Genomic DNA, 19283 nt, shown 5'->3' with positions numbered 1-19283 from the left:
TTTCAATGGCTACACAGAATGAGCAAAATACTCTGAAAACAAATATTAATAACAAATTACTGAACCCAATCACTGAAGGTATTTAAAAATATAGGTAAAAATTGTTAAAACATTTATTGTCTGTAGAAAGATTTACATCAATTTTATAGAAACTATGTTAAACATACATATAAGCATACCTAAATCTTAATATATACTTATGAACATGGGACTTCTGGATAAGGAATAACATTTTCAAACACACCTTTGTGGACTCGGAAGACTACAGACTTAAAATCCTCCTGCATTTAAACTCCATCTTCTGTAGATTAAAAGCGTTATTTCTCATCCACACTTAGGAAAAAAAACATTAAAGGTTTCCAATCCTAGTGTGTGTGTACATGCACATGTGTGCATGTATACATATATGTACATAAACAGACTTAGATGGTCCTTAGGGTGGAGGAAACTAGTATAAAGTAAGGTCAACCTTAAGGTACTCTTTAGAAATGGACACTAGGCCACATCCCCATCCACTTGGGGGGGGGGGGAGGGGGGGAAGCCTGCTATTCTTAAAGCAAAACAATGAAGCTTCTTTTATTTCACGAAGAGTGTACTAAACAACTGTTTCCACCCTGCCTTCTTCCCTGAAGGATAAGACGTAAGAGAAGCCAGTCACACAATAAAAGCCATCTACTACATTATTTACAGAAAATGAAATATTAAAAGAGACAATATGAGACTTGGGCAACTTCGACAAAATTCGGAGCAATGAACGGAACAGAAGAAAGCCCTATTGAAGTGGAAGGCAGCAAAGATAAATCACATGGCTAAATAACTACTCAGAAACCCTCCAACAAGAAAAAAAAAAAACACCAGGCCAGGAGCAGGCGATACGACAATGTTTTTCTCATATTTCTAACACTGAAAATGTATGCTTACCAAACACGAAACAGAACACAGTTAAATGTTCATTACTGTCCTTAAGGTCTGCCAAGGAGTTGTGTTGTAAATAGGCTTTCAAAGTTCTTGAAATGGCTTTTGTTATTTTTCTCCCTTCTCTGTAAGGAGGCTGAAGAACCTCTTATCTTCATATCCTGCAGCAGTGGAATGAAGTCTATTAAGGGCCAGAGATGTGCAGAAACATCCAGTTTTTGCAGATTTTTGGGGTGCAAGTCTTAAGTCTTTCCTTTAGAGAGTTCTCCCATAGAGAACTTTGCAGATGGTGGTTCAGATGCTTAAAGAAAGGCAAAAAGCATATTTCTAAGGAGTACGGGAAAAAGTTTCCTTCAGAAAGCAAAGTTCAAGATCTCCCTCTAATTGCAGTCTTTAGGGTGAAAACTCAAATCAAGTCCCCATACCTTAATCCTTGCTATGACCTTTAATCATCTTCTCCAAGCAACTCTCACTATCCAGGACATGACAAGACATGACCTTCCAATGAATAAAAAGCCAGTTGTGAAAACGCTGCCTTTTGTAATACCACAGAAACGTAATACTGATCTTTTTTAGCAACTAAGTTTGTACAAAGAAAATTCAGCATTTCATCCTCAGGCCCTGAGAGAGAAGACAGCAAGTAAAATATTATCACAACTGGGTGAATTTTCTCCCTCCCTATGCCATCAGTTACCCGAGTTGAAATAGATGTCCTATCTTGAGACCTGGACCTAACTAAATCCATCGGGTAAGGTGATTTAAATTTTGCAAATAATTACTAGAAGTTAAGGCAGATGTCTATATAGCTCACAACGTGTTGCTTATTACTAGCCCCACAATTTTGTTAAACTTGTGAATTCAATCATCACAAAGTTTAGATTCACAAAATGAGCAGTTTAATTTCTACATTGGTTGGTTAGAATCCTCAGCAATGCAAATGCTAATGCCACAATAACTTACTATCTTAGACACTTATAAGGAGGTCTCTGATCACATTAAATCATTGCATTTTGCAGTAAAAAAAACAAGTTCACATGAGAACAATTGAGAATATGACAAAGAGCATTTAGCAGTCATTTCACATTGGTCAAAAGAAAATACATTTATAAAAGTATGAAACAAAATTAACTAGCTTTTAAACAATCACATTTTTAACTTGCACTTCCAATGCAAGAGTGGTGACAGGCTTTACCAGTAAAAGAGATGGTATTTTTCTTCTGAGGCTGAGGACTATACACATATTTAAAGTTATTTTAATCCTTCCATTAGGAACAATGGCATTCAGAATGTTAAAGTATTTTTTGTTGTTGTTTAGCTCCAAGAGGAGGTTTTCTACAATGCAGTCTCAATACAGAAAGGCACCAAATTGTTGAAGTAAACTGACCTTTCTTATACTTAACACTAATTTTCTCATCTATGCCTTGACAACCCAGTTCCTTCAATATATTATTCTCAGCCAAACATTCTGTACCAGCACAACAGATGCTACTTTTCTGTGTAGAAAGGAAAAGAGCTGATTATTTGTGTGCGAGTACATAGATGCAACACTATCTAATCCAAAAAGATATACCTACACAGCGCTCGAGCCACCTTAAGTCTCACATCAGATAACAATACCTCATAGACAGTTAGGTTCCCTCTAGCACCTAACAATTACAAAGTTCAATTTCTGTATGATTTTTTTAATAAGGCAGAAAGTTTTGTCATGGCAGAATCCTGAATTAGTGAAGCAAAGTCATCAATAAAGAATGTGATTTGAACAAATGGTATCATCTTAAACAAATGCTAAAGCAACTGAAACATCAGAGACTCCATTTCATTATATGACACTCATCTTGGGACTGGGGATGGGTGAGGGGGGAAAAAAAGAAAAAAAAAAATCAGTGAACATATCAAAAATGCCTTTTGTTTGTAATGTGCTGCTCTCAGTTGTAGAAATAAAAGTTAGAGATGCCTACTCATGCACAGGTAGAACTAGCAAAGCACAAAGTCAGTCAGAGGAGCCATTCACACTTCTAAATCCGGATTTCATAAGTGAGAAGCATTAAGCCTGACTGGGCAGCGCTAATTCCCAACAAGGTTATCAAAACTGCCGTATCAGAACTTTCTTCACATAGCCACTTTTTCCTCATTTGCTCAACAACAAATTCTCTTCCAGGCTTTTGTAAGAACACTGCAGGAAGCTTACAGAAACAGTAATATCCTGTTGAATAAGACAACGCATCTTCAGTTATTTGTCCTACTTAATATACATTTCACTTGTGTGTTTTACAGTGCTTTATCACATTCAGGAGCAGTGTGAATAGCTTGTTGACTGAGGTTAAACCTGGCACCAATCTGCAGGGGTTCACTGCAGCACTTCCCTGCTAGTGGGCTGCTCCGTATTTGCTTTGTGTTGACTTTTCTAGCCTTCCAATTTAGCTGTTTTAATTCCATTTAAAACCATTTTAAGAAGTATGCAAAAATCATATCCTGACTTTCCAGCAAAAATTAGATGTCTTTTTTCTCTGAAGATACCTCTATCCAGTATTAGGAGTCTATTATCCATAATAGGGAATAACTTGCATTATACATGGCTAACACTGTCCTAGAAATGACAGATACGTTAAACTGCATACAGTGATCAACTTTTTCCTTAAAACAAATGAGAACATCTTCTCCGGAAACTACATATGTATATTTAATTTACCTGGAATAAAAAGTCTGAACAAATCTTTAATACATACACACAACCCTACCATATACTATATATTAAGGCAAGAGCTATAAATAGGAAATAAACACAATATTGTCTATAGCCAATGATAAAATATGTCTGCCTATTTGAATTTTGCATACAGCGTAACAATATTGCGATACAGTAAACTGCAGAGATTTACTGGGATTTTAAACAAAAAATTACAAGCTATCTGCATTTAAAGCAGTTTCAATTATAAACAGCTTTGTTAGAAGACATGCTTATAAAATTTGTGTTTTTGTTTTTTCTTGTATTTAAATACTTCAGGCTCCATCTTCAGAATCCATGAAATAGCGGCAAAAAGATTAGAGAACCCGTGGCTTGGTCAAGAATGTCATACACTGAAAAGTGTAATGAGACAGAATATTTCTGAATACAGACCAACTAATCCTCTAACAAACCCAAGCATGCTTTCAGTGCAGTTATAAACTACTGCTAGAGTACATTACATACCTGCCCATTACCATATATCTTAATCAAATGCTGAAAGTTGTCTCATTTTAACAACTTACAAATGTGTATATACACACATCAAAAACTCAAGTTTAATAGTAAACTAAAATGAAGTAATACAAAATACTGCTTTACAGAAACGACTGAACAGAGGTGTAACATCTATTGCACAACCTAAAAGGTCATTACTTGGAAAATCCTGAGCTAATGTGCTATTACCAAACAATTCAGGCACTTTTTTTTTTTTTCCTTTTTTATTACATAAGCAATAAACTTCCAACATATAAACCTCTGTGTATAACAACTCAGGTTCCATCTGTAACATCATGCTTAGAGAAAAAGTATTCAATAAATAAGACTCCCTTCAATGATTTCTCTGCTTGAGACTGGTATGCAAAAAAGAACTAAAGGTACATACTACAATGTTTCAATTGAATACTGTAATTTAAAAGCAATTATTAAAACTGTAAAAAAGTTCTGCAGCATTCCACTACTGAAAAATAAAGTTATTTTTATCAAGAAAGTTACACTGTTAGTTCATTTATCCTATTGTAATTCTTGACAAAGTTGTCAAAAAACACATTCTCCCTTTGCTGTGTTGTATGTTCCAGCCTCAGGATCACAGCTCAGTTCAGGTTTCTGTTGCAATATTTAAGTGTTCCTGCAGAGAGGGAAAAACAATTGTTATGTTAAGCTGTAAAAGTTGAAGAAAGTCTCCCAGCTTCCATATAATACATAATATAGTAATATAGTACTTAACAAGACTACTGCTGTATAATTTTAGAATGAAATAGCACAACTGTAAAGACAGTACATTAAAGGATGCATATGCACAATAATTTTAAAAGGATGAAATATATCATAAAGCTGTTCTGACAAGTTTAATTACTACACAGGTAAGCAAAAAAGGGAAATGCTGGAATCTTAAGAACAGTTTTGTTTTTAAAGAACTAGCCAACCAGCAAGCGGTATGCAGTTAAGAAAATGACTGTGTCACATTCACTCGTCAAGGCCTATTTTACTTTAAATCAATGGTATTCAGTTTCTTCAAAGGTCATTAAAAACCCAATATTTAGATCTTATTACGCTTCTCTATAATTCAAACCATGATATCCAGTAGCCAGATTTTAACACAGTTTTAATAAATTCTGGACAAGAACTTTATCATCCAATTATAGGACAGCACTGGAAATTCAGGGAAAAGAGTCACTACCACAAAATTGCAGTGGTTCTATCCCTCTTTTACAGCTTCGTAATTTTTGGGAAAAAAATCCTTCTGCGTCAGTTTTCCCCTAATTTCAGTTCCATCAGAAATCATACTTCTCGCCCAAATCTGAAAGGCTTCCCCCCACCCCTCCTCAATGACTGGAAACTTGAGTTTTGAGAAAACGGCTCTTGGAGCCTGTGCTTCTGTGCTCTAATAGCAGAACTCTAATCCAACTACAAACACATAACGGACTCGCTCTCAAAACTAACAAGAACTTGCACAGAAATCACTGGAATGATTGCGACTTGTACGTCGTCTAATCCGATTCCCTGATGTCAAGGGGAACCGCATATACTTTGATCATACTGTGATCAGCTCTAGTAAAAGATGCAGAACGTTGTAACTACTGATCCTCACAAAAGCTGTAAATTTTATATGGTTCAGAAGCTCTTCTGCAGTTCTCCAACATTATCAGTCTCATACACACTGCCATCCAAAAGATATTACAACATACATGCCTAATTATTTCAGCCTGAGCTTATTAAAAACCATTTTACACAGACATTTTGTATCGCAGGATGCTTTATTCAGAACAGCATTTTAGTGTGTAATTTCAATCATGTGATGAACTTAAGGTAACATACAAAAAAGAAATACATAGACCAAGTCCTCAAATGTTCCCCCCACACCCAAAAAAAAAAAAAAAAAAGAAGTTTTCCCTTCTCATCAACGTGAAATCAGATCAATTGAGCTCCAAAAGAGCTTACTGAAATAGAGGCATTGCAGGTTCTCGGGGCTCACCTCTGATTTTCAACTATCCAAAGTTTCTCTCTAAGTTTTCAAGGGATAAACATGGAGGAAGTGACTGCAGAATCAAATTTGCCTGCAAAGTGCAAAGATCCGGTATTCCAAAAAAATCCCATCCAAGTTACTCCATGAAATAAAGTGAAGTGAAATGGATCAGAAAGTGAAGTGGATCATTTGAATATTCACATTTTATACAAGGGTTTAGTGAAAAATAAGTTCAGCCAACTCACCTTTTCTTTCCTTAAAAATCCATCTCTGAATTTATTAGTGGTAAATCCCCTTACACCAACAGAACGTAACCGCTGGTACTTAGCCTGAATATATAAACCCTTCTGTACTAAGCCTGATTTATAATGGGATTGCAAACGGCCATCTGTAAAGTTGCTCTGTAGGGGCGGGGGAAGGGAGAAAAAAATGCACAAAATGAGGGCATGAAAACTCAAAAGTTTATATTTAGTTATATACATACGTAAAACTTAAAAACAAAGAGTACTGCTGTTCAGTACTGTAAGTGTAGCGCTCCTTCCATTATTTCCAACTTAATGTTCTTCACACTACAACATAGCGTGTGGATCAAACTGCAGTATTGTACTTACTGTACAAAACAACGAAAATATTCTCCCTCATAGAAAAATGAAAAATGTTAAGAGGTTTTACAATACATGTACTAACTATAATAGGAAAACAACATAAACAGAAACAGTGTAAGACAACACCTCATTATTGCTAACAACTTCAGTGATGCCAGGCCCACAGTGGGCACACATCTTGAATATAAAAAAAGTCGTATTAACTAGAAGTCAGTATATCAATGTTTTCTATGGTTTTAAGGACTGAACATACATTCATTGCTCTGTGCTTTCATCACCCCCAGACTGGGATACTGTAAACTAACCTGATGCGGGACCAGGAGTGAAGGCCACAGAGATAACAAAAAACTTGTGGGTGAATGGCATTACAAATACACAGAACCAACAAGACAGCAAGATCCAACACTGATAACAGCAATTAAAATTACAAAAAGTTTTACATTCCTAAGCACTCAGACCTCCAGCACAGTAAGTGATAAAGTTTTAAAAAGAGTAAGGAAAACCTAGACTACCATAATTTCTCATAGTTTTTTAATACTGCAGTTTTAAGTTTTTTAACTTGGTCCTGACAGCAAGCATTAGCTGTATACGTTCATCCTTTAAATAAAAAAAGTTCAAGGGGCTTTCAAATAAAAAAGACAGGAAGCATCCTGACCTCGTAAAATCCTTGTTATTTTTTTATAAAACAGTTTTAAAGGGCACGAGAGAACAAACATACCACAGAAATAACTTTTCTTGAGAAATCCCTAGTTACTTCAGCAGAATCAGTCTCCTTTTGACAAACTAAGGACCATTTCAAGAAAATCACACGCTCTGAAGTTGTAATAAATTTGGTACCAGTTTTTCCACCGTGTGGCTCATGAGTAGCTAAGGAAAAACTGTGCAGGACAGAGGCTCCTTTATGCAAATGCAAAGTTTTTGCTATTTCATACATCACTTCACCCACCTACGATGCAGGACGTAACTGAAAAGGTGACCCCATCAGTCCCCAGGATGACTTTACAGTGCTTCTAGGCAGAGAACATTTGCAGAAGGCTACCAAATGCTAACTTCTTTTCAGTAAAGTATCAGAGTCCCGGCACAATGCAATTAAGTGCAAGTACATTCCTTAAATAGGCATATGCCTACCATAGGGAAAAATGGAAGGACATTTTTAATGCTATACTAAGCCCCTGAACACAGTTAAAATTAGAGATTCCCACTCCTTTCATAGCTGTAGTTCTCTGCCCTGACATAGGTGGCTAGAAAGGAGGCCCTGGTGCTCCATCACTGCATTTATTTAACAACAAGTAAAGGAGTAGACTGAATAAGAAAGGAGAAAAAGGTACAAGATATTGGAAGGAAGACGACATACAGCTTTTAAGTTCCAGCTCAAACATCTACATGTTCCATAAGCAAGGTGGGGTGGGGAAAATGAAAGAGGTTTTATTAAAACAGAACAGAGTCAACTGTAGATAAAGTTAGCAGGTTAAACATTTAGTATGTAGGCACTGCAGTCATACACACCTTAGATTACTTCATTTTGCTCTAAACTACGTGAAAACATCACTAGCTTCCAGTTTAAAGCATGAAACATTTTATGCTTAAGTGACATCTAGTGTTACATTGAGTAAGATCTTATCTTACAAATAATGCAAATAAGAATGCCTATGAACCAATTGCCTCAGGTTCTGAAACAGATCTATGAGCAAATATGCTCCATTAATACGCTAAACTGCATAAAAACAGTGAATGAAGTTTAGAATTAAAGGTTACCATGTATGCATCCACTTAAAGGTTACCTTAGCGATTCACTGTGAGATGCCATTACAAGAGAGACCTTTTAAATTTTGTAAGATTTCTCCAGTTCTTTTATAGAACTGCTGCTCTAAAATATCTTAGTTTTAGCAAAAAGGTTAACATAACACATGATTTTAAAATACTGTAAACAAACTCCCTCATTTCATATATCAGGGAGAAGGGTTTTTTTTTTTTTTTTTTTTTAAATCAACCAATAAAATCTTTCAAATGTAAAAAATAGTCAAATCATCTTCCTAAACAGGCTTCAGCAACAGCACAGGCAGGAAAAGCCTTCTATGTTATGCAGGTGGAAATTCAATATAAAAAAAGCTGATGACATTAAGTCAAGTCAGCACTACTGTTTCCACAGCAACAATCATAAACGTGCTTTACACGTAAGTAAACTGCAACAGTAGTCCGTATGCTATTTTACCTGCAAGTTTTAAAGCACCATGGGACAGAGCGATAGTCAGGTTTCACAAATACATGCGATGCCAGCTCAAGCATACATTTTCACTCTTCTACTAACTCTAGCAGAATTCTAGGCTGAGGTAAATGAAGCCTTAAGGTACATTAGCTGACAACAGTCCCCCACAGCTGATACAACCAGCGCTAGAAAGCCATCCATCCCCTACCCTACAGGCTGACAATGCAGAGGGGATACCGATAAGAGGCCATGAGGTCAGCCTGACACAGTGATAACTATTTTAACATGTAAAAACATTTTAAACTTGCTAACTTCAGCTTAGAAAAACATTTTTTACAGCACCATCAAATTAGCCCTTTCTTGATGGTGTTAGCTTAGCTATCCAGCAGACTGACTGGCAAAGTGTACCTCCCATTTCGGGAGAGCCCAAAAGCCTCTTTAGCTCATGGCGCTCTCATGTTTAGTTTGGTGGGGGAGGATGGGGAACAGTCTACTCAAATTCATCCAAAATGCCAGTTACCTAACTAAACCATCAAAAAAAGCTTTACTTCACCATCTACAAAACAGGAAAGATTGCTACCTATTCTACATGTCACGTTACTCCTGAAAACAGACCTGTAAAAACATATCAAATCAGAGAAAAAAAATATTATTCGGGGTTTCACTGAAACATTTTCTGATGGATTAAAAGTGATTTCTGATGGCTCATGGAAAAAAAAAAAAAGGTAATAAAATGGGAAAGGATACTCTATACCCTAACACAATGACCTAATGAGTTAAATAATGAATAAAGGTAATTTTAAGTAAAAAAATAGATTTGCCCTGGATTTGATTACTACCTTTTTGTTATGAACAAATCTAACTGGATCCAGGCACAGCATGCCAGTGCCAGCAGGAAAAGGGAGGGTTTTTTGTTTTACTGACCCCACGATACATTTTACAGTCAAAAGGCATTAGAAAGGCACTGCATTACCCCAGGAAGCAGCACATTTGCCCACCACCCTTTCACCACCTTAAGGCCCTGAAAATAAAACTTTATAAAACTCAAATTTATATGAAAAGTGCAGAGATAGCAGAATGTGAGGTATTTATGAGACGAGATTATTTCTCCAGAAATCCCTATATAAAAATACAAGTTAAATGTAATAATACAATTCTGAAAGCAATACAATTTACTTCACCTAATCTTAGGCAATTATTTAGGCTTCCATGCATGTTTGGTGAAGGAAAGAACGCTACCCAGCTTGTTTTGATACACAGGCTTTCTAGTCATCGTCCGCTTTCTATAATTCTCATTTACAACTTTACAGTGAACTAATTTCTTTCTTTCATCGGTATGGATGTAATAGGGGACAGTTTAGCTCAATCAACTGCCGGGCCTCTGACCCGCTAAAACCTAAGCCTCCCATCACCTCAAGTAGGAACAATTCAGCTCTGACGCCACTATTTTTTCCATGGCATTTAAGATGGTTTAAAGTGTTTCCTGCTGCTGAAATCAACAGGATCAAATGACAAGTTTATGTAACAAAAACATCTGATAAAAGTTGATCTGTACCTTAAAGTGTCTCCTAATGGGTCCTGTATTTTCAAGATGTCCTCTAATCCGTCTGTGAGGGAAAATATCGTTTGTTTTTGAAGAATAGTAAGAATTCTAGGGGAGGGGAAAAATAGCAGTTATTAGCTTGCTATTGCTGAATACTGATTATTTATAACAGATAAATTGCCAGGTTAAACTAACTCGTATTGCAATCTTTTGCATCTCATAGCATGCCCGACAGGGTTTAAAGGCACCAGAAGGCCAGTAGCACACGGCCTGGGGTTCAAGCTGGCTGAAGTGACGGCAGATCCCACAGAAGCCAAAGACAACACAAACCATCATACTGGAATATCATCCCCTTGGGTTGTTACCTGCTCAGACCTCTCTGACTAAGGTTCCCCACCCCTGTTCCCCCAGAATGCCCCATTTTGCACGTAGCAAGTGTAGTAGGTAGGCTGCTACAGCCGTCATCCCTTCAGTCAGGAATAAGAGCAACGCCATTAGTACCCTGGAGACCCTGGTCAGCACATGGTCATCATAGGTTAGTGTACTTTTGAGCAGATGCATGCATTATTACTATACTGTTGCTATATAAACAGCAGCAACTAGACAGCAAATGCGTAATATCATAAGCCACGTTACATTAGTCCTTAGAAGATCCTACTTTTAACTCCCTTTGTATTACCGAACAGTACTTCAAAAAAAGACCTGCCTGCCACAGAAACATACATCATTTCAGAAACAGGTGGCACAGATAAGCGGTATCAAACTTGTCTAATGTCGACACACTGAACAGCTGCAAGCAGACAGCCACGGTTGCATATAACAGAGTACTCCCTCCAGCCATTGCTCTACCTGTGTATTTTCACACTTTTTCAACTTTTCCCATGACAGCTCCCTTGAGCTGATGTATATTTTAATATACACAGCTTAAAAATTATCATCTTTTCCATTTCTCTTATATATAATTACAAGCATTTACAGAGGTATTACATACTGCCACGTACTACACTAATGTCATGTACTAGAGAGAACTGAATTGCCAATGAAAACCAGAAAAGCATGCCACAATGAAACTTTTTGGTCTTCATTAGTAACATAAGTTGAAATAGCTATCAAATATTTTAAAAGTTTCAAATCCTGGGTAATAATTCAAGATGCTGAAGTGTTATTTCTGTCAAAAAAATCGTTAACGCATTTTTGAAGTGGTATCTTTTGAGCTGTGGTACTGTTATGCTCGCCCTTTGAAACCTGGCCCTCTGATATATTCTTTTCTCTCAATATTTACCTGCAAACAAGAGCAAACAAACCGGAGCGTGTGAAGGTTAGAGTATTTGTTGTGGATTTCCTGGGGTCTGGGTTTTAAAATTACAGGCGGAACACCTAAACACAAGTGGTAAAAGATGTCCACTGCATATTTTCATGTATTTTCCAACACCTTTACAATTTTGCTGACACTATGTGCTACATCTGAGGCATAAAACAACTTCCCCCAAGAACTGGAGAGCTCTGGACTTCAAAGTTCTTGGACTGAAACAATCCTTACCCAAGAAACTGTTTAAAACTGAGCAAAACAACAGAAAAAGTTACTTCCTCATCCTATTAACTATTACCTCAGGTCTTGTTTGTGTTTCAATCCCTTCCTCAATCTTTCAACACATGCGCTCCGCTAATATACCTTTCATTTTAGGATGTTTAATATTTAGCAAGATGCGGCCCAGCATCAATGTTGCAGTGACCCACCAAACCGCTTAAATCCAACACACTGTTCTCTGACATGACCCTTTAGCTGTGGTCCTTATGTCTTTCAGTGTGCACAGCGATGTTCACACCTGAAACGTTCTTGATATAAGATACTCTGAATCACAAGGTCCAAACATCTGTCCTCTTGCATAAAACAGGTAGGAGTGGCTTTTACCTTCATGTATTTGTTTTTTTAAAGCTGCTTTCAATTCCATTAGTATCACATTTACAAGTAAAGTAACTAGGGATACAGTCACGCAGCTCAAAATTTATTACAAAAAGCCTCCTCAACGCTGAAATTACTCTTATACACATAGCTGAAATTACTGCTGGCCACTTGGAAATCATTCCACTTCTCAACTCCCACAGTAAGTACCAAAGCAATGCCAGAAGCTTACATGTGCAGAGATCGAGCTTGAACTACTGTCCTTCAGGATAAGATCTCTTCCGCAATAGCACCCAACCTAGCAGGGGAACAGGCACTGGCCAACCACACAAGGAACCGCTTCAGAAAAGGTCATTTTGAGCACCATGCATTCTCCCATAGCACGTGTACACATCCCAAGAAGTCCACACCACCAGAGCTAGCTTCCTCAGCTTAATCAGCCATACTGCCTCTGACAGAAGTGCTGCTGTATCGGTGATCTCTGCTCAGGACAAGATTGCCCTCTTTCTACATGATTTTACACGTGAAGCATTAGACATACTAGACAAACTAGAAAACAGACAAAGGGAGCAGAATAAGAATCAAAGGCAAGGGCAAGAATAAAACTAGAAGAGAAGATGCAATTAAAAGCTGGTAATTAATGACTATGGACACTTTTGCAAAACGTGATCCCAAGACAGGTGGCTAGCTTTGATTAATTTTTTTTTTTACTGACACGCGGACAGCCAACCAAAACAAGCATTTTGTCTTCCCACTTATCTACAAACCGATTTGTGCGTGGCTGACTTTGAAAAGTCATCCCTTCTTTAGAAGGCCCTGTATTTTTAATATCATACTTTTGGGGCTGCTGTGTTCTGAATGGCTAACTGCTCACTGCTGTTAATCTTCCTATTAGATACCAAACTGCAGTTTTCCTCAATCTTCAGCAGGCCGAGCGCAATAACTTGCTAACTCCCTTTCTATTTGCAATGTCTACACTACACCTCATAAGCTTGTTTTTCAGGGCTTTAGTCTTAGTCTGGAATAAATAACATTTTTTACTGTTAAAAGCTGTTGTGTTGCATTGTTTTACACTCAAAAGATGCACTGTAATGCCTCCAAGGCAGCTACAATTTCAGTGATGGGTCAGAACTTTGACTAAATAAAAGCTACTTCTGCTGGACCTCAGAAGGTCTTCTGGAACTCTGTCAGCAGAATATTGATTGCAACATATGAGGAACCCGCTATTTACATGAACCTCCTCCTTATTTTACAGCCACCAGAAAACACAGGTTACAGAGATGTTTATACTGTACACACTTCAATAAAGCTTTTCTGGTCTCTCCAGTCGCCCAAGTTAAACAAGCAAAAACACTTGGAAATGAGACTGCATTTATTTAAAAGGAAGTTTCCAACAGGGACAATTTCATTTCTACCCAGTGTAACTGTCTTTCCCATTTCAGTATCAAAGTACATCACAAAACGAGAGCTAAGAAAGAGTAAGTGTCCAAACCAGTTTTGATAAACTCAGTATCAAACACAGAATGAGCTATTCCTTTGCATAACATTCCATCCTCAGGGATGGAATTTCAGGCATTTCTAATTATTTCTGTGATCTGTTCTTTACTTTTAATTATTTTAAAACAAGAGCCTTCCAGAACCTCTTTTATCATAATACAGAGAAACTACACATTAGTAACAATACCACCTACACAAAACAAGATCCAGGCTTTCCTTTCCAACTGCTGGCAACTAGACTGCAGTATTGTATTCCCATTTCCTTTTCCCCAAACTATGCCACATTACCTCAGATTACCTCCTCAATAACAAGGTTCTCTAATCTATGGTTTAGGTAGAATTTTATCAAGTGGAAGAAATGTGATATGCACTGCAAAATTTCTTTTATAAAGCTATCGCAATACGAGTTATTTCATAAAGTCCCTTAATTAATTCAGCAGGTCATTAAGAAGCCAACATTATTTTGACTTGTCCCAGTGATTCAACAGGAGATCTAAAACTAACCACCCTATTTCCTCACTCTCTGAAAGAGTTTTTTGATTTCTGTATAAATACATCCAACACCACCAACCTAACCTAACTTTCTGAAACAACAAGTCACCAGCCATCTCCTTGCTAGCTTATAAGAACACTAGCAATGGTGTTGTTTTTGGAATAGTACACAGCCATTCAAAACACAAAAGAACTAATACTTTTGTTGAACTAGCATTTGGTCATAAAAATGGTTTCAGCTGACATGAATTAATCTGTGCTGCAACAGATGTCTGAGGCAGTACTGTAGAGATGTTAAATTACGAGCAGTCAGTTTTAGCATTAACACTTGAACAAATCAATCAAGAGAGGGTAAAACCTCAATTGAAACTCAAAAGGACAAGAAATGAAAGGTCCTTAAGTTCACATCAACCTAGGTAATGCAGCAAAATATGTGTTGATATAGGTATAAATATAAGGAAAACAAATGCTGAAGTTACTACTTCACATTTACGCTTACCAGATGAGGTTTCCCAATAAATTTCCTGAAAGGTGGTTTAAAGAACCTCATAGGCTTTTGGAAGCCATCAAAATAGGAGTTTCGTAATTTTGAGACACTGCAGCTTTGCTGGTTCCTGATCAGAAACAGGAGAAGGGCAAAGAGAAAAAACAATTAAAATCTAAATCCAGAATGTATCAAACAGAAAATGACCTTATTCATCACTTAAAAGTGCAAAGTGATGCTTTTCAAGTGATATTAATCTAGGATGTTTGCTGACAAATTACTTGTCTTCCGGCTAAACAGAATCCCATATCACCCAGAACTACAGAGTAATCTGTATTTTGTTATGCCATTATGAATAAATGGAGATTTACGGTCTTGAAATCCTCACTATGCAAATCAAGTTTCTCTGGCTCACCCAGCTATGCCTGCACAGTTGGTTATCACTGCCCTCTACTGGTTCAAATGCTCTTGCATCTATCTTCATAATTGCACAGAACTTTCCATTTTATGAATTTCCAGATCAGGAACAAGCTACAGATAAATAGCTAGATGCTAGTTATATGCTCCAGTTTCATCCTCAACAAGCCAGGTGCTGTGGCCTCGAGGTTTCTTGGGTTGTTTTTGATTTTTTTTTTTTAAACTAAGCATATTACTAATATAAATGGGTCCATCAACCTCTAAAGAGAACATTTACCATGAAAAGTAATTATGAGAGGTCAAAAATCCATGTTTTTGGAAACATACAGAAACAGTTTCCACAGACGTAAAATAAATAAATATGCCAGAAATCAAGACACACTGATTAGACAATGTCAATATCTCACATGTGATTGAAGAAAAACCCTAGATCTAGGGAAAACTGTACCCACCATCCATACCATTAATGCCCTCAGCCCACATTATGATGCACACCAGCTGTGACACTCATGTCTACCCTGCTCATGTCTAGCATAAGAACAGCCACGCTTCCTAGAGAAACTTGAGCAGCAAGTTTCATAAGCATAAGCAGCATATGAAGAGAGTCAGCAGACCAATTGCATCGGCAGGGTGGAATTATCTGGGAGATAATTCCCAGATTACCAGGGAAATGCTTACTAAAAACAGGGCTAGGTACATAAAAGACTATATGCAATAGGCCAAGAAATTTTTTTTTTTGGTCTAAAGATGAAAGGTGTCAAACTCAAATACAGGAAATCTATTTCTCCTCCAGCTCTCAGCCCTGTGCCCACCAGTCACCTTTCCTTTGTACGTGTGCACTGCCACAGTCTGTCATTATAGACTACATTTAATAGGATGCTGTCTGTTTTTAAGACAATATCTTGAAATGAAGACTATAGCGTGGAATCATTTCCTTATACTTCAGCAATTTTTCACCTAATCTCTTTTCATACAAATAAGCCAAGCCATCTCTGCAGTCAACCCACCCTGTGGTATCAAAAAATGAAACAGGATGAGTGAGGATAGCAAGTGTCTCTGGGCCAAATGTCTTGGAGGAATTCATAACAGTAATAAGCTATTCCAAAATCTCCAGTTTTCCTCCATAAAATTCTCCCAGAACCAGAAGACCTCCTGTTTTTTGCTGGCACTCCAAATGACATTACAGACGACCAGGACAGCATGGCACATTTATTTTAGAATGCTTTTGCAAAACTATAAAATACTAATAGAATGTTATATGCCATTAAAAAAAGGAGAATTTAGAAACAGTTAAGTCTTTTTAAATTAATGTCTTCCCTCCTTCCCATTCAGGGCTACAGCTTGAGTTTTTTGTTTTTTTTTTTTTCCTCTCTCCACTGCAGCTTAATCTCTTTCAAGGTAACACTTTATCACAGAGTAACTTGCAGGAGCATTGGCAACGTATGTCAGCAGAATTTCAATCCACGTCAAACTTACAAGGACAAACTCTACCAAAAAGAATCAGAGCATACTCGAATGCAACTGTGGGAAATTCTCAAAAAATAAAATGAATGCGTAAGAGAACTACAGGCTTGGGCAAACAAAATTAGTCTGGCTAATTACCTTGGAGTTACATCATCTATATGAAATACTCTCTCATCTTCATTCTGCAATCTCTCTTTTCTTCTCCTCTCTATATCATGCCGTAGATCATGTGGATCTTCTAGAACTCTCATAATGTTCTAGTTAAAAGGAAGGGTTGAAGTCAGGTTGGTTCAATAATAACCAAACAATACTAACCAAACAATACTAAGCAATGCAATGGACTTAATTTTGCTTCTCAGGGATCAGGGCATGTATAACCTTAATTAAGTAGTTCAACTACCCGCACTTAAGACAGATGCGTATCAACCCAAAAATCCAAAGTCCAGAGCAGTTACAAAAAAAACCAGTCCCACACAATCACCCCCTACATCTACCTTGTCACAAATTTCCAAACAGTGAACAGAGCACTAGAACAGCACAGTATATTTCAGCACGGAGTTGCCGAGGCAAAAAAAAAATCACACAGATTCCAGTAATAAGGTCTACTGTTCTGAACTCGCATCTCCACATACATGTACTATAGAAAAAAAAAAAACACACACACACACACAACACTAACAGTTACAGGAAGCATGGCCTGAAAGGGGAAAGAGAGAATCCCACGCCCTTGGATAAAACCATGGGATAAAATTCTGATCTTCCATCTGGACGTTCAGTCAGTCTAAGATTAGGATAGAAAAAGCCTTAACATCTTCTGTAACTTCAGATGGAAAGTTGGATTCATATGTCAAAAGTCATCTGCTTAGCCTTTGTACTATTTTAAAATAGATAGTGTTTCAAGCAGCAGGAATAACCCCTTAAAACACTCCAGCTACTCTAGAACAGATCTGTATGTTGCCGATCAGTATACCGAGCACAGTATACTTGCACCATTCAAATTACGTGTGTAAATATACTAAAAAGTGCGTGCACTTCTCTAAAAATAGACAAAGCTACTGATGGTCTTCAAGGCATGTAAAAATGGCTTAGCAACAGCAAAAGAGAAAGATTTGTTACATGCGACTATATCATTTCAATTATTTATTAACTTTTCTGACCAACAGTAAGATACCTGTGGAGATTCAGATGGCACAGCTCGTTTGTTCTGAAGTTCTGCTAGAGACATATCAATCCTCCTGAAACAACAAAAATATGATATAGAAAACGTGCATCGTAAGTAGCAAGGCCATTATTACTAACTACAGAATTCTTTACAGACTGTTCCAGGCAGTTTAGAGTCAGAGAAACAACACTCCAGCTACTTGTGTTCAGCTGCATTGTATAAAGCCCTACTGAAGATTCTTAACTAGCTTAACAGAAATAAAAGCAAAAGCGTATCAATTACCTGTGAATTTCTGGATCCAAACGTGTTTTAATTTCATTTATATTTGCAACTGGTTTGTCCTGAATTTTTGAGAACCGTTCATGTAAAGTTATGTCAGAAGATGTAAAATAATTTGCTGTGAAGAGATATTAAATGCAAGAATGTTTATTTTAATCTTAGTATTTGAGCTGTATAGTTGGAAATCATATCTTTCAAAAGATTTACTGATAAGGATATTTCAACACAACTAAGGTCAAATGGAAATACTTTGAAATTTAGAGTTTAACATTCAGAAATGAAAGATTAGGCCAGTCCAACTTAGACATCTTTCTTATTGAGTAAAATTAAGTTGAATAGAAAGGTAACTATTCATCAGCTCTATCATAGTAATACTCGATCATTATAATCTGTAGCTAACAAAGTTCAACACTGAATATTATGCAGCGGTCTAAAAACTAATCTGAAAAAGTACAGAAACCATATATGACCACAATTAATTGTGACTAAAGCAAAGCAATACACAAATGAAGCCACAGACAAACACTTGAGGTTTACAAGGACAGCATATCTAATTCATAATATATTTATAATTATTAAAAAGAAATATAAACACACACACACATATATATACCCAAAACATTATAGCCACCTTTAACTTGATGGATAATTGTAATTATTTCCTGAGTAAATTCTCTTGATGGATTGTTTTCAACGTTTTGTGTTACAGATTCCATGTGCTCAAACACTGGATGAAAATTTTCATTTTTCCTGCCAATAGCAACCAGATCATGTGACATCTGTCTCTCTGTAGTATGACTAGAAGCAGCCCTAGAATAAAAATTTGTAGATATTCACTTTAAAATAATTCAATAGATTTGAAAACTTCAAATACACTTTTAGAATAAAACAGTAAATTAAGAAGTTCACTTTTAGGACTAAATGCTAAATCTGAAATCTCATTTTGTTCCTTTTTTTTTTTTTAAATTAAGGGTCTCCAGGCAAGAAATATTGGTGACAATGTAAGGAAGGAAAGCAACAATAACATACAGCTAGATATGACTGAGCTCTCAGAAATCCTTGTTTCAGTGAATTATGCAACACAATAGTTGTGAATTTTAAACTGAATTTGTCTAGATTACCAAATA

The 19283-nt window shown here is 36.8% G+C and overlaps 1 protein-coding gene across 12 annotated transcripts in view; it reads right to left on the bottom strand.

Annotated features, from left to right (window-relative positions):
• Positions 1-373: 373 nt before the first annotated feature.
• Positions 374-19283, bottom strand: part of BCLAF3 (BCLAF1 and THRAP3 family member 3) — a 33532-nt gene continuing 14622 nt past the window's right edge. For 4 of the 12 annotated variants that reach the window (XM_068918265.1, XM_068918287.1, XM_009669256.2 and 1 more), the window contains exons 5-13: positions 18788-18966; positions 18160-18274; positions 17887-17950; positions 16854-16972; positions 14850-14964; positions 10471-10566; positions 6350-6505; positions 6114-6195; positions 4365-4766 (exon numbers count right to left, since the gene is read on the bottom strand). In XM_068918265.1, the coding sequence (XP_068774366.1) occupies positions 6127-6195; positions 6350-6505; positions 10471-10566; positions 14850-14964; positions 16854-16972; positions 17887-17950; positions 18160-18274; positions 18788-18966 (913 nt within the window). In that variant the 3' untranslated portion in view covers positions 4365-4766; positions 6114-6126. Of the gene's footprint in view, positions 4767-6113; positions 6196-6349; positions 6506-10470; positions 10567-14849; positions 14965-16853; positions 16973-17886; positions 17951-18159; positions 18275-18787; positions 18967-19283 lie in introns of all 12 variants that reach the window. The other 8 variants (XM_068918313.1, XM_068918297.1, XM_009669257.2 and 5 more) reach the window with 4 other exon arrangements.

This window comes from Struthio camelus, chromosome 1 (genome assembly GCF_040807025.1).
Source record: "Struthio camelus isolate bStrCam1 chromosome 1, bStrCam1.hap1, whole genome shotgun sequence".
Lineage (NCBI taxonomy): Eukaryota > Metazoa > Chordata > Aves > Struthioniformes > Struthionidae > Struthio > Struthio camelus.
Note: the sequence above shows the minus strand (reverse complement) of the source record. Positions and strands in the feature narration are given on the sequence as shown.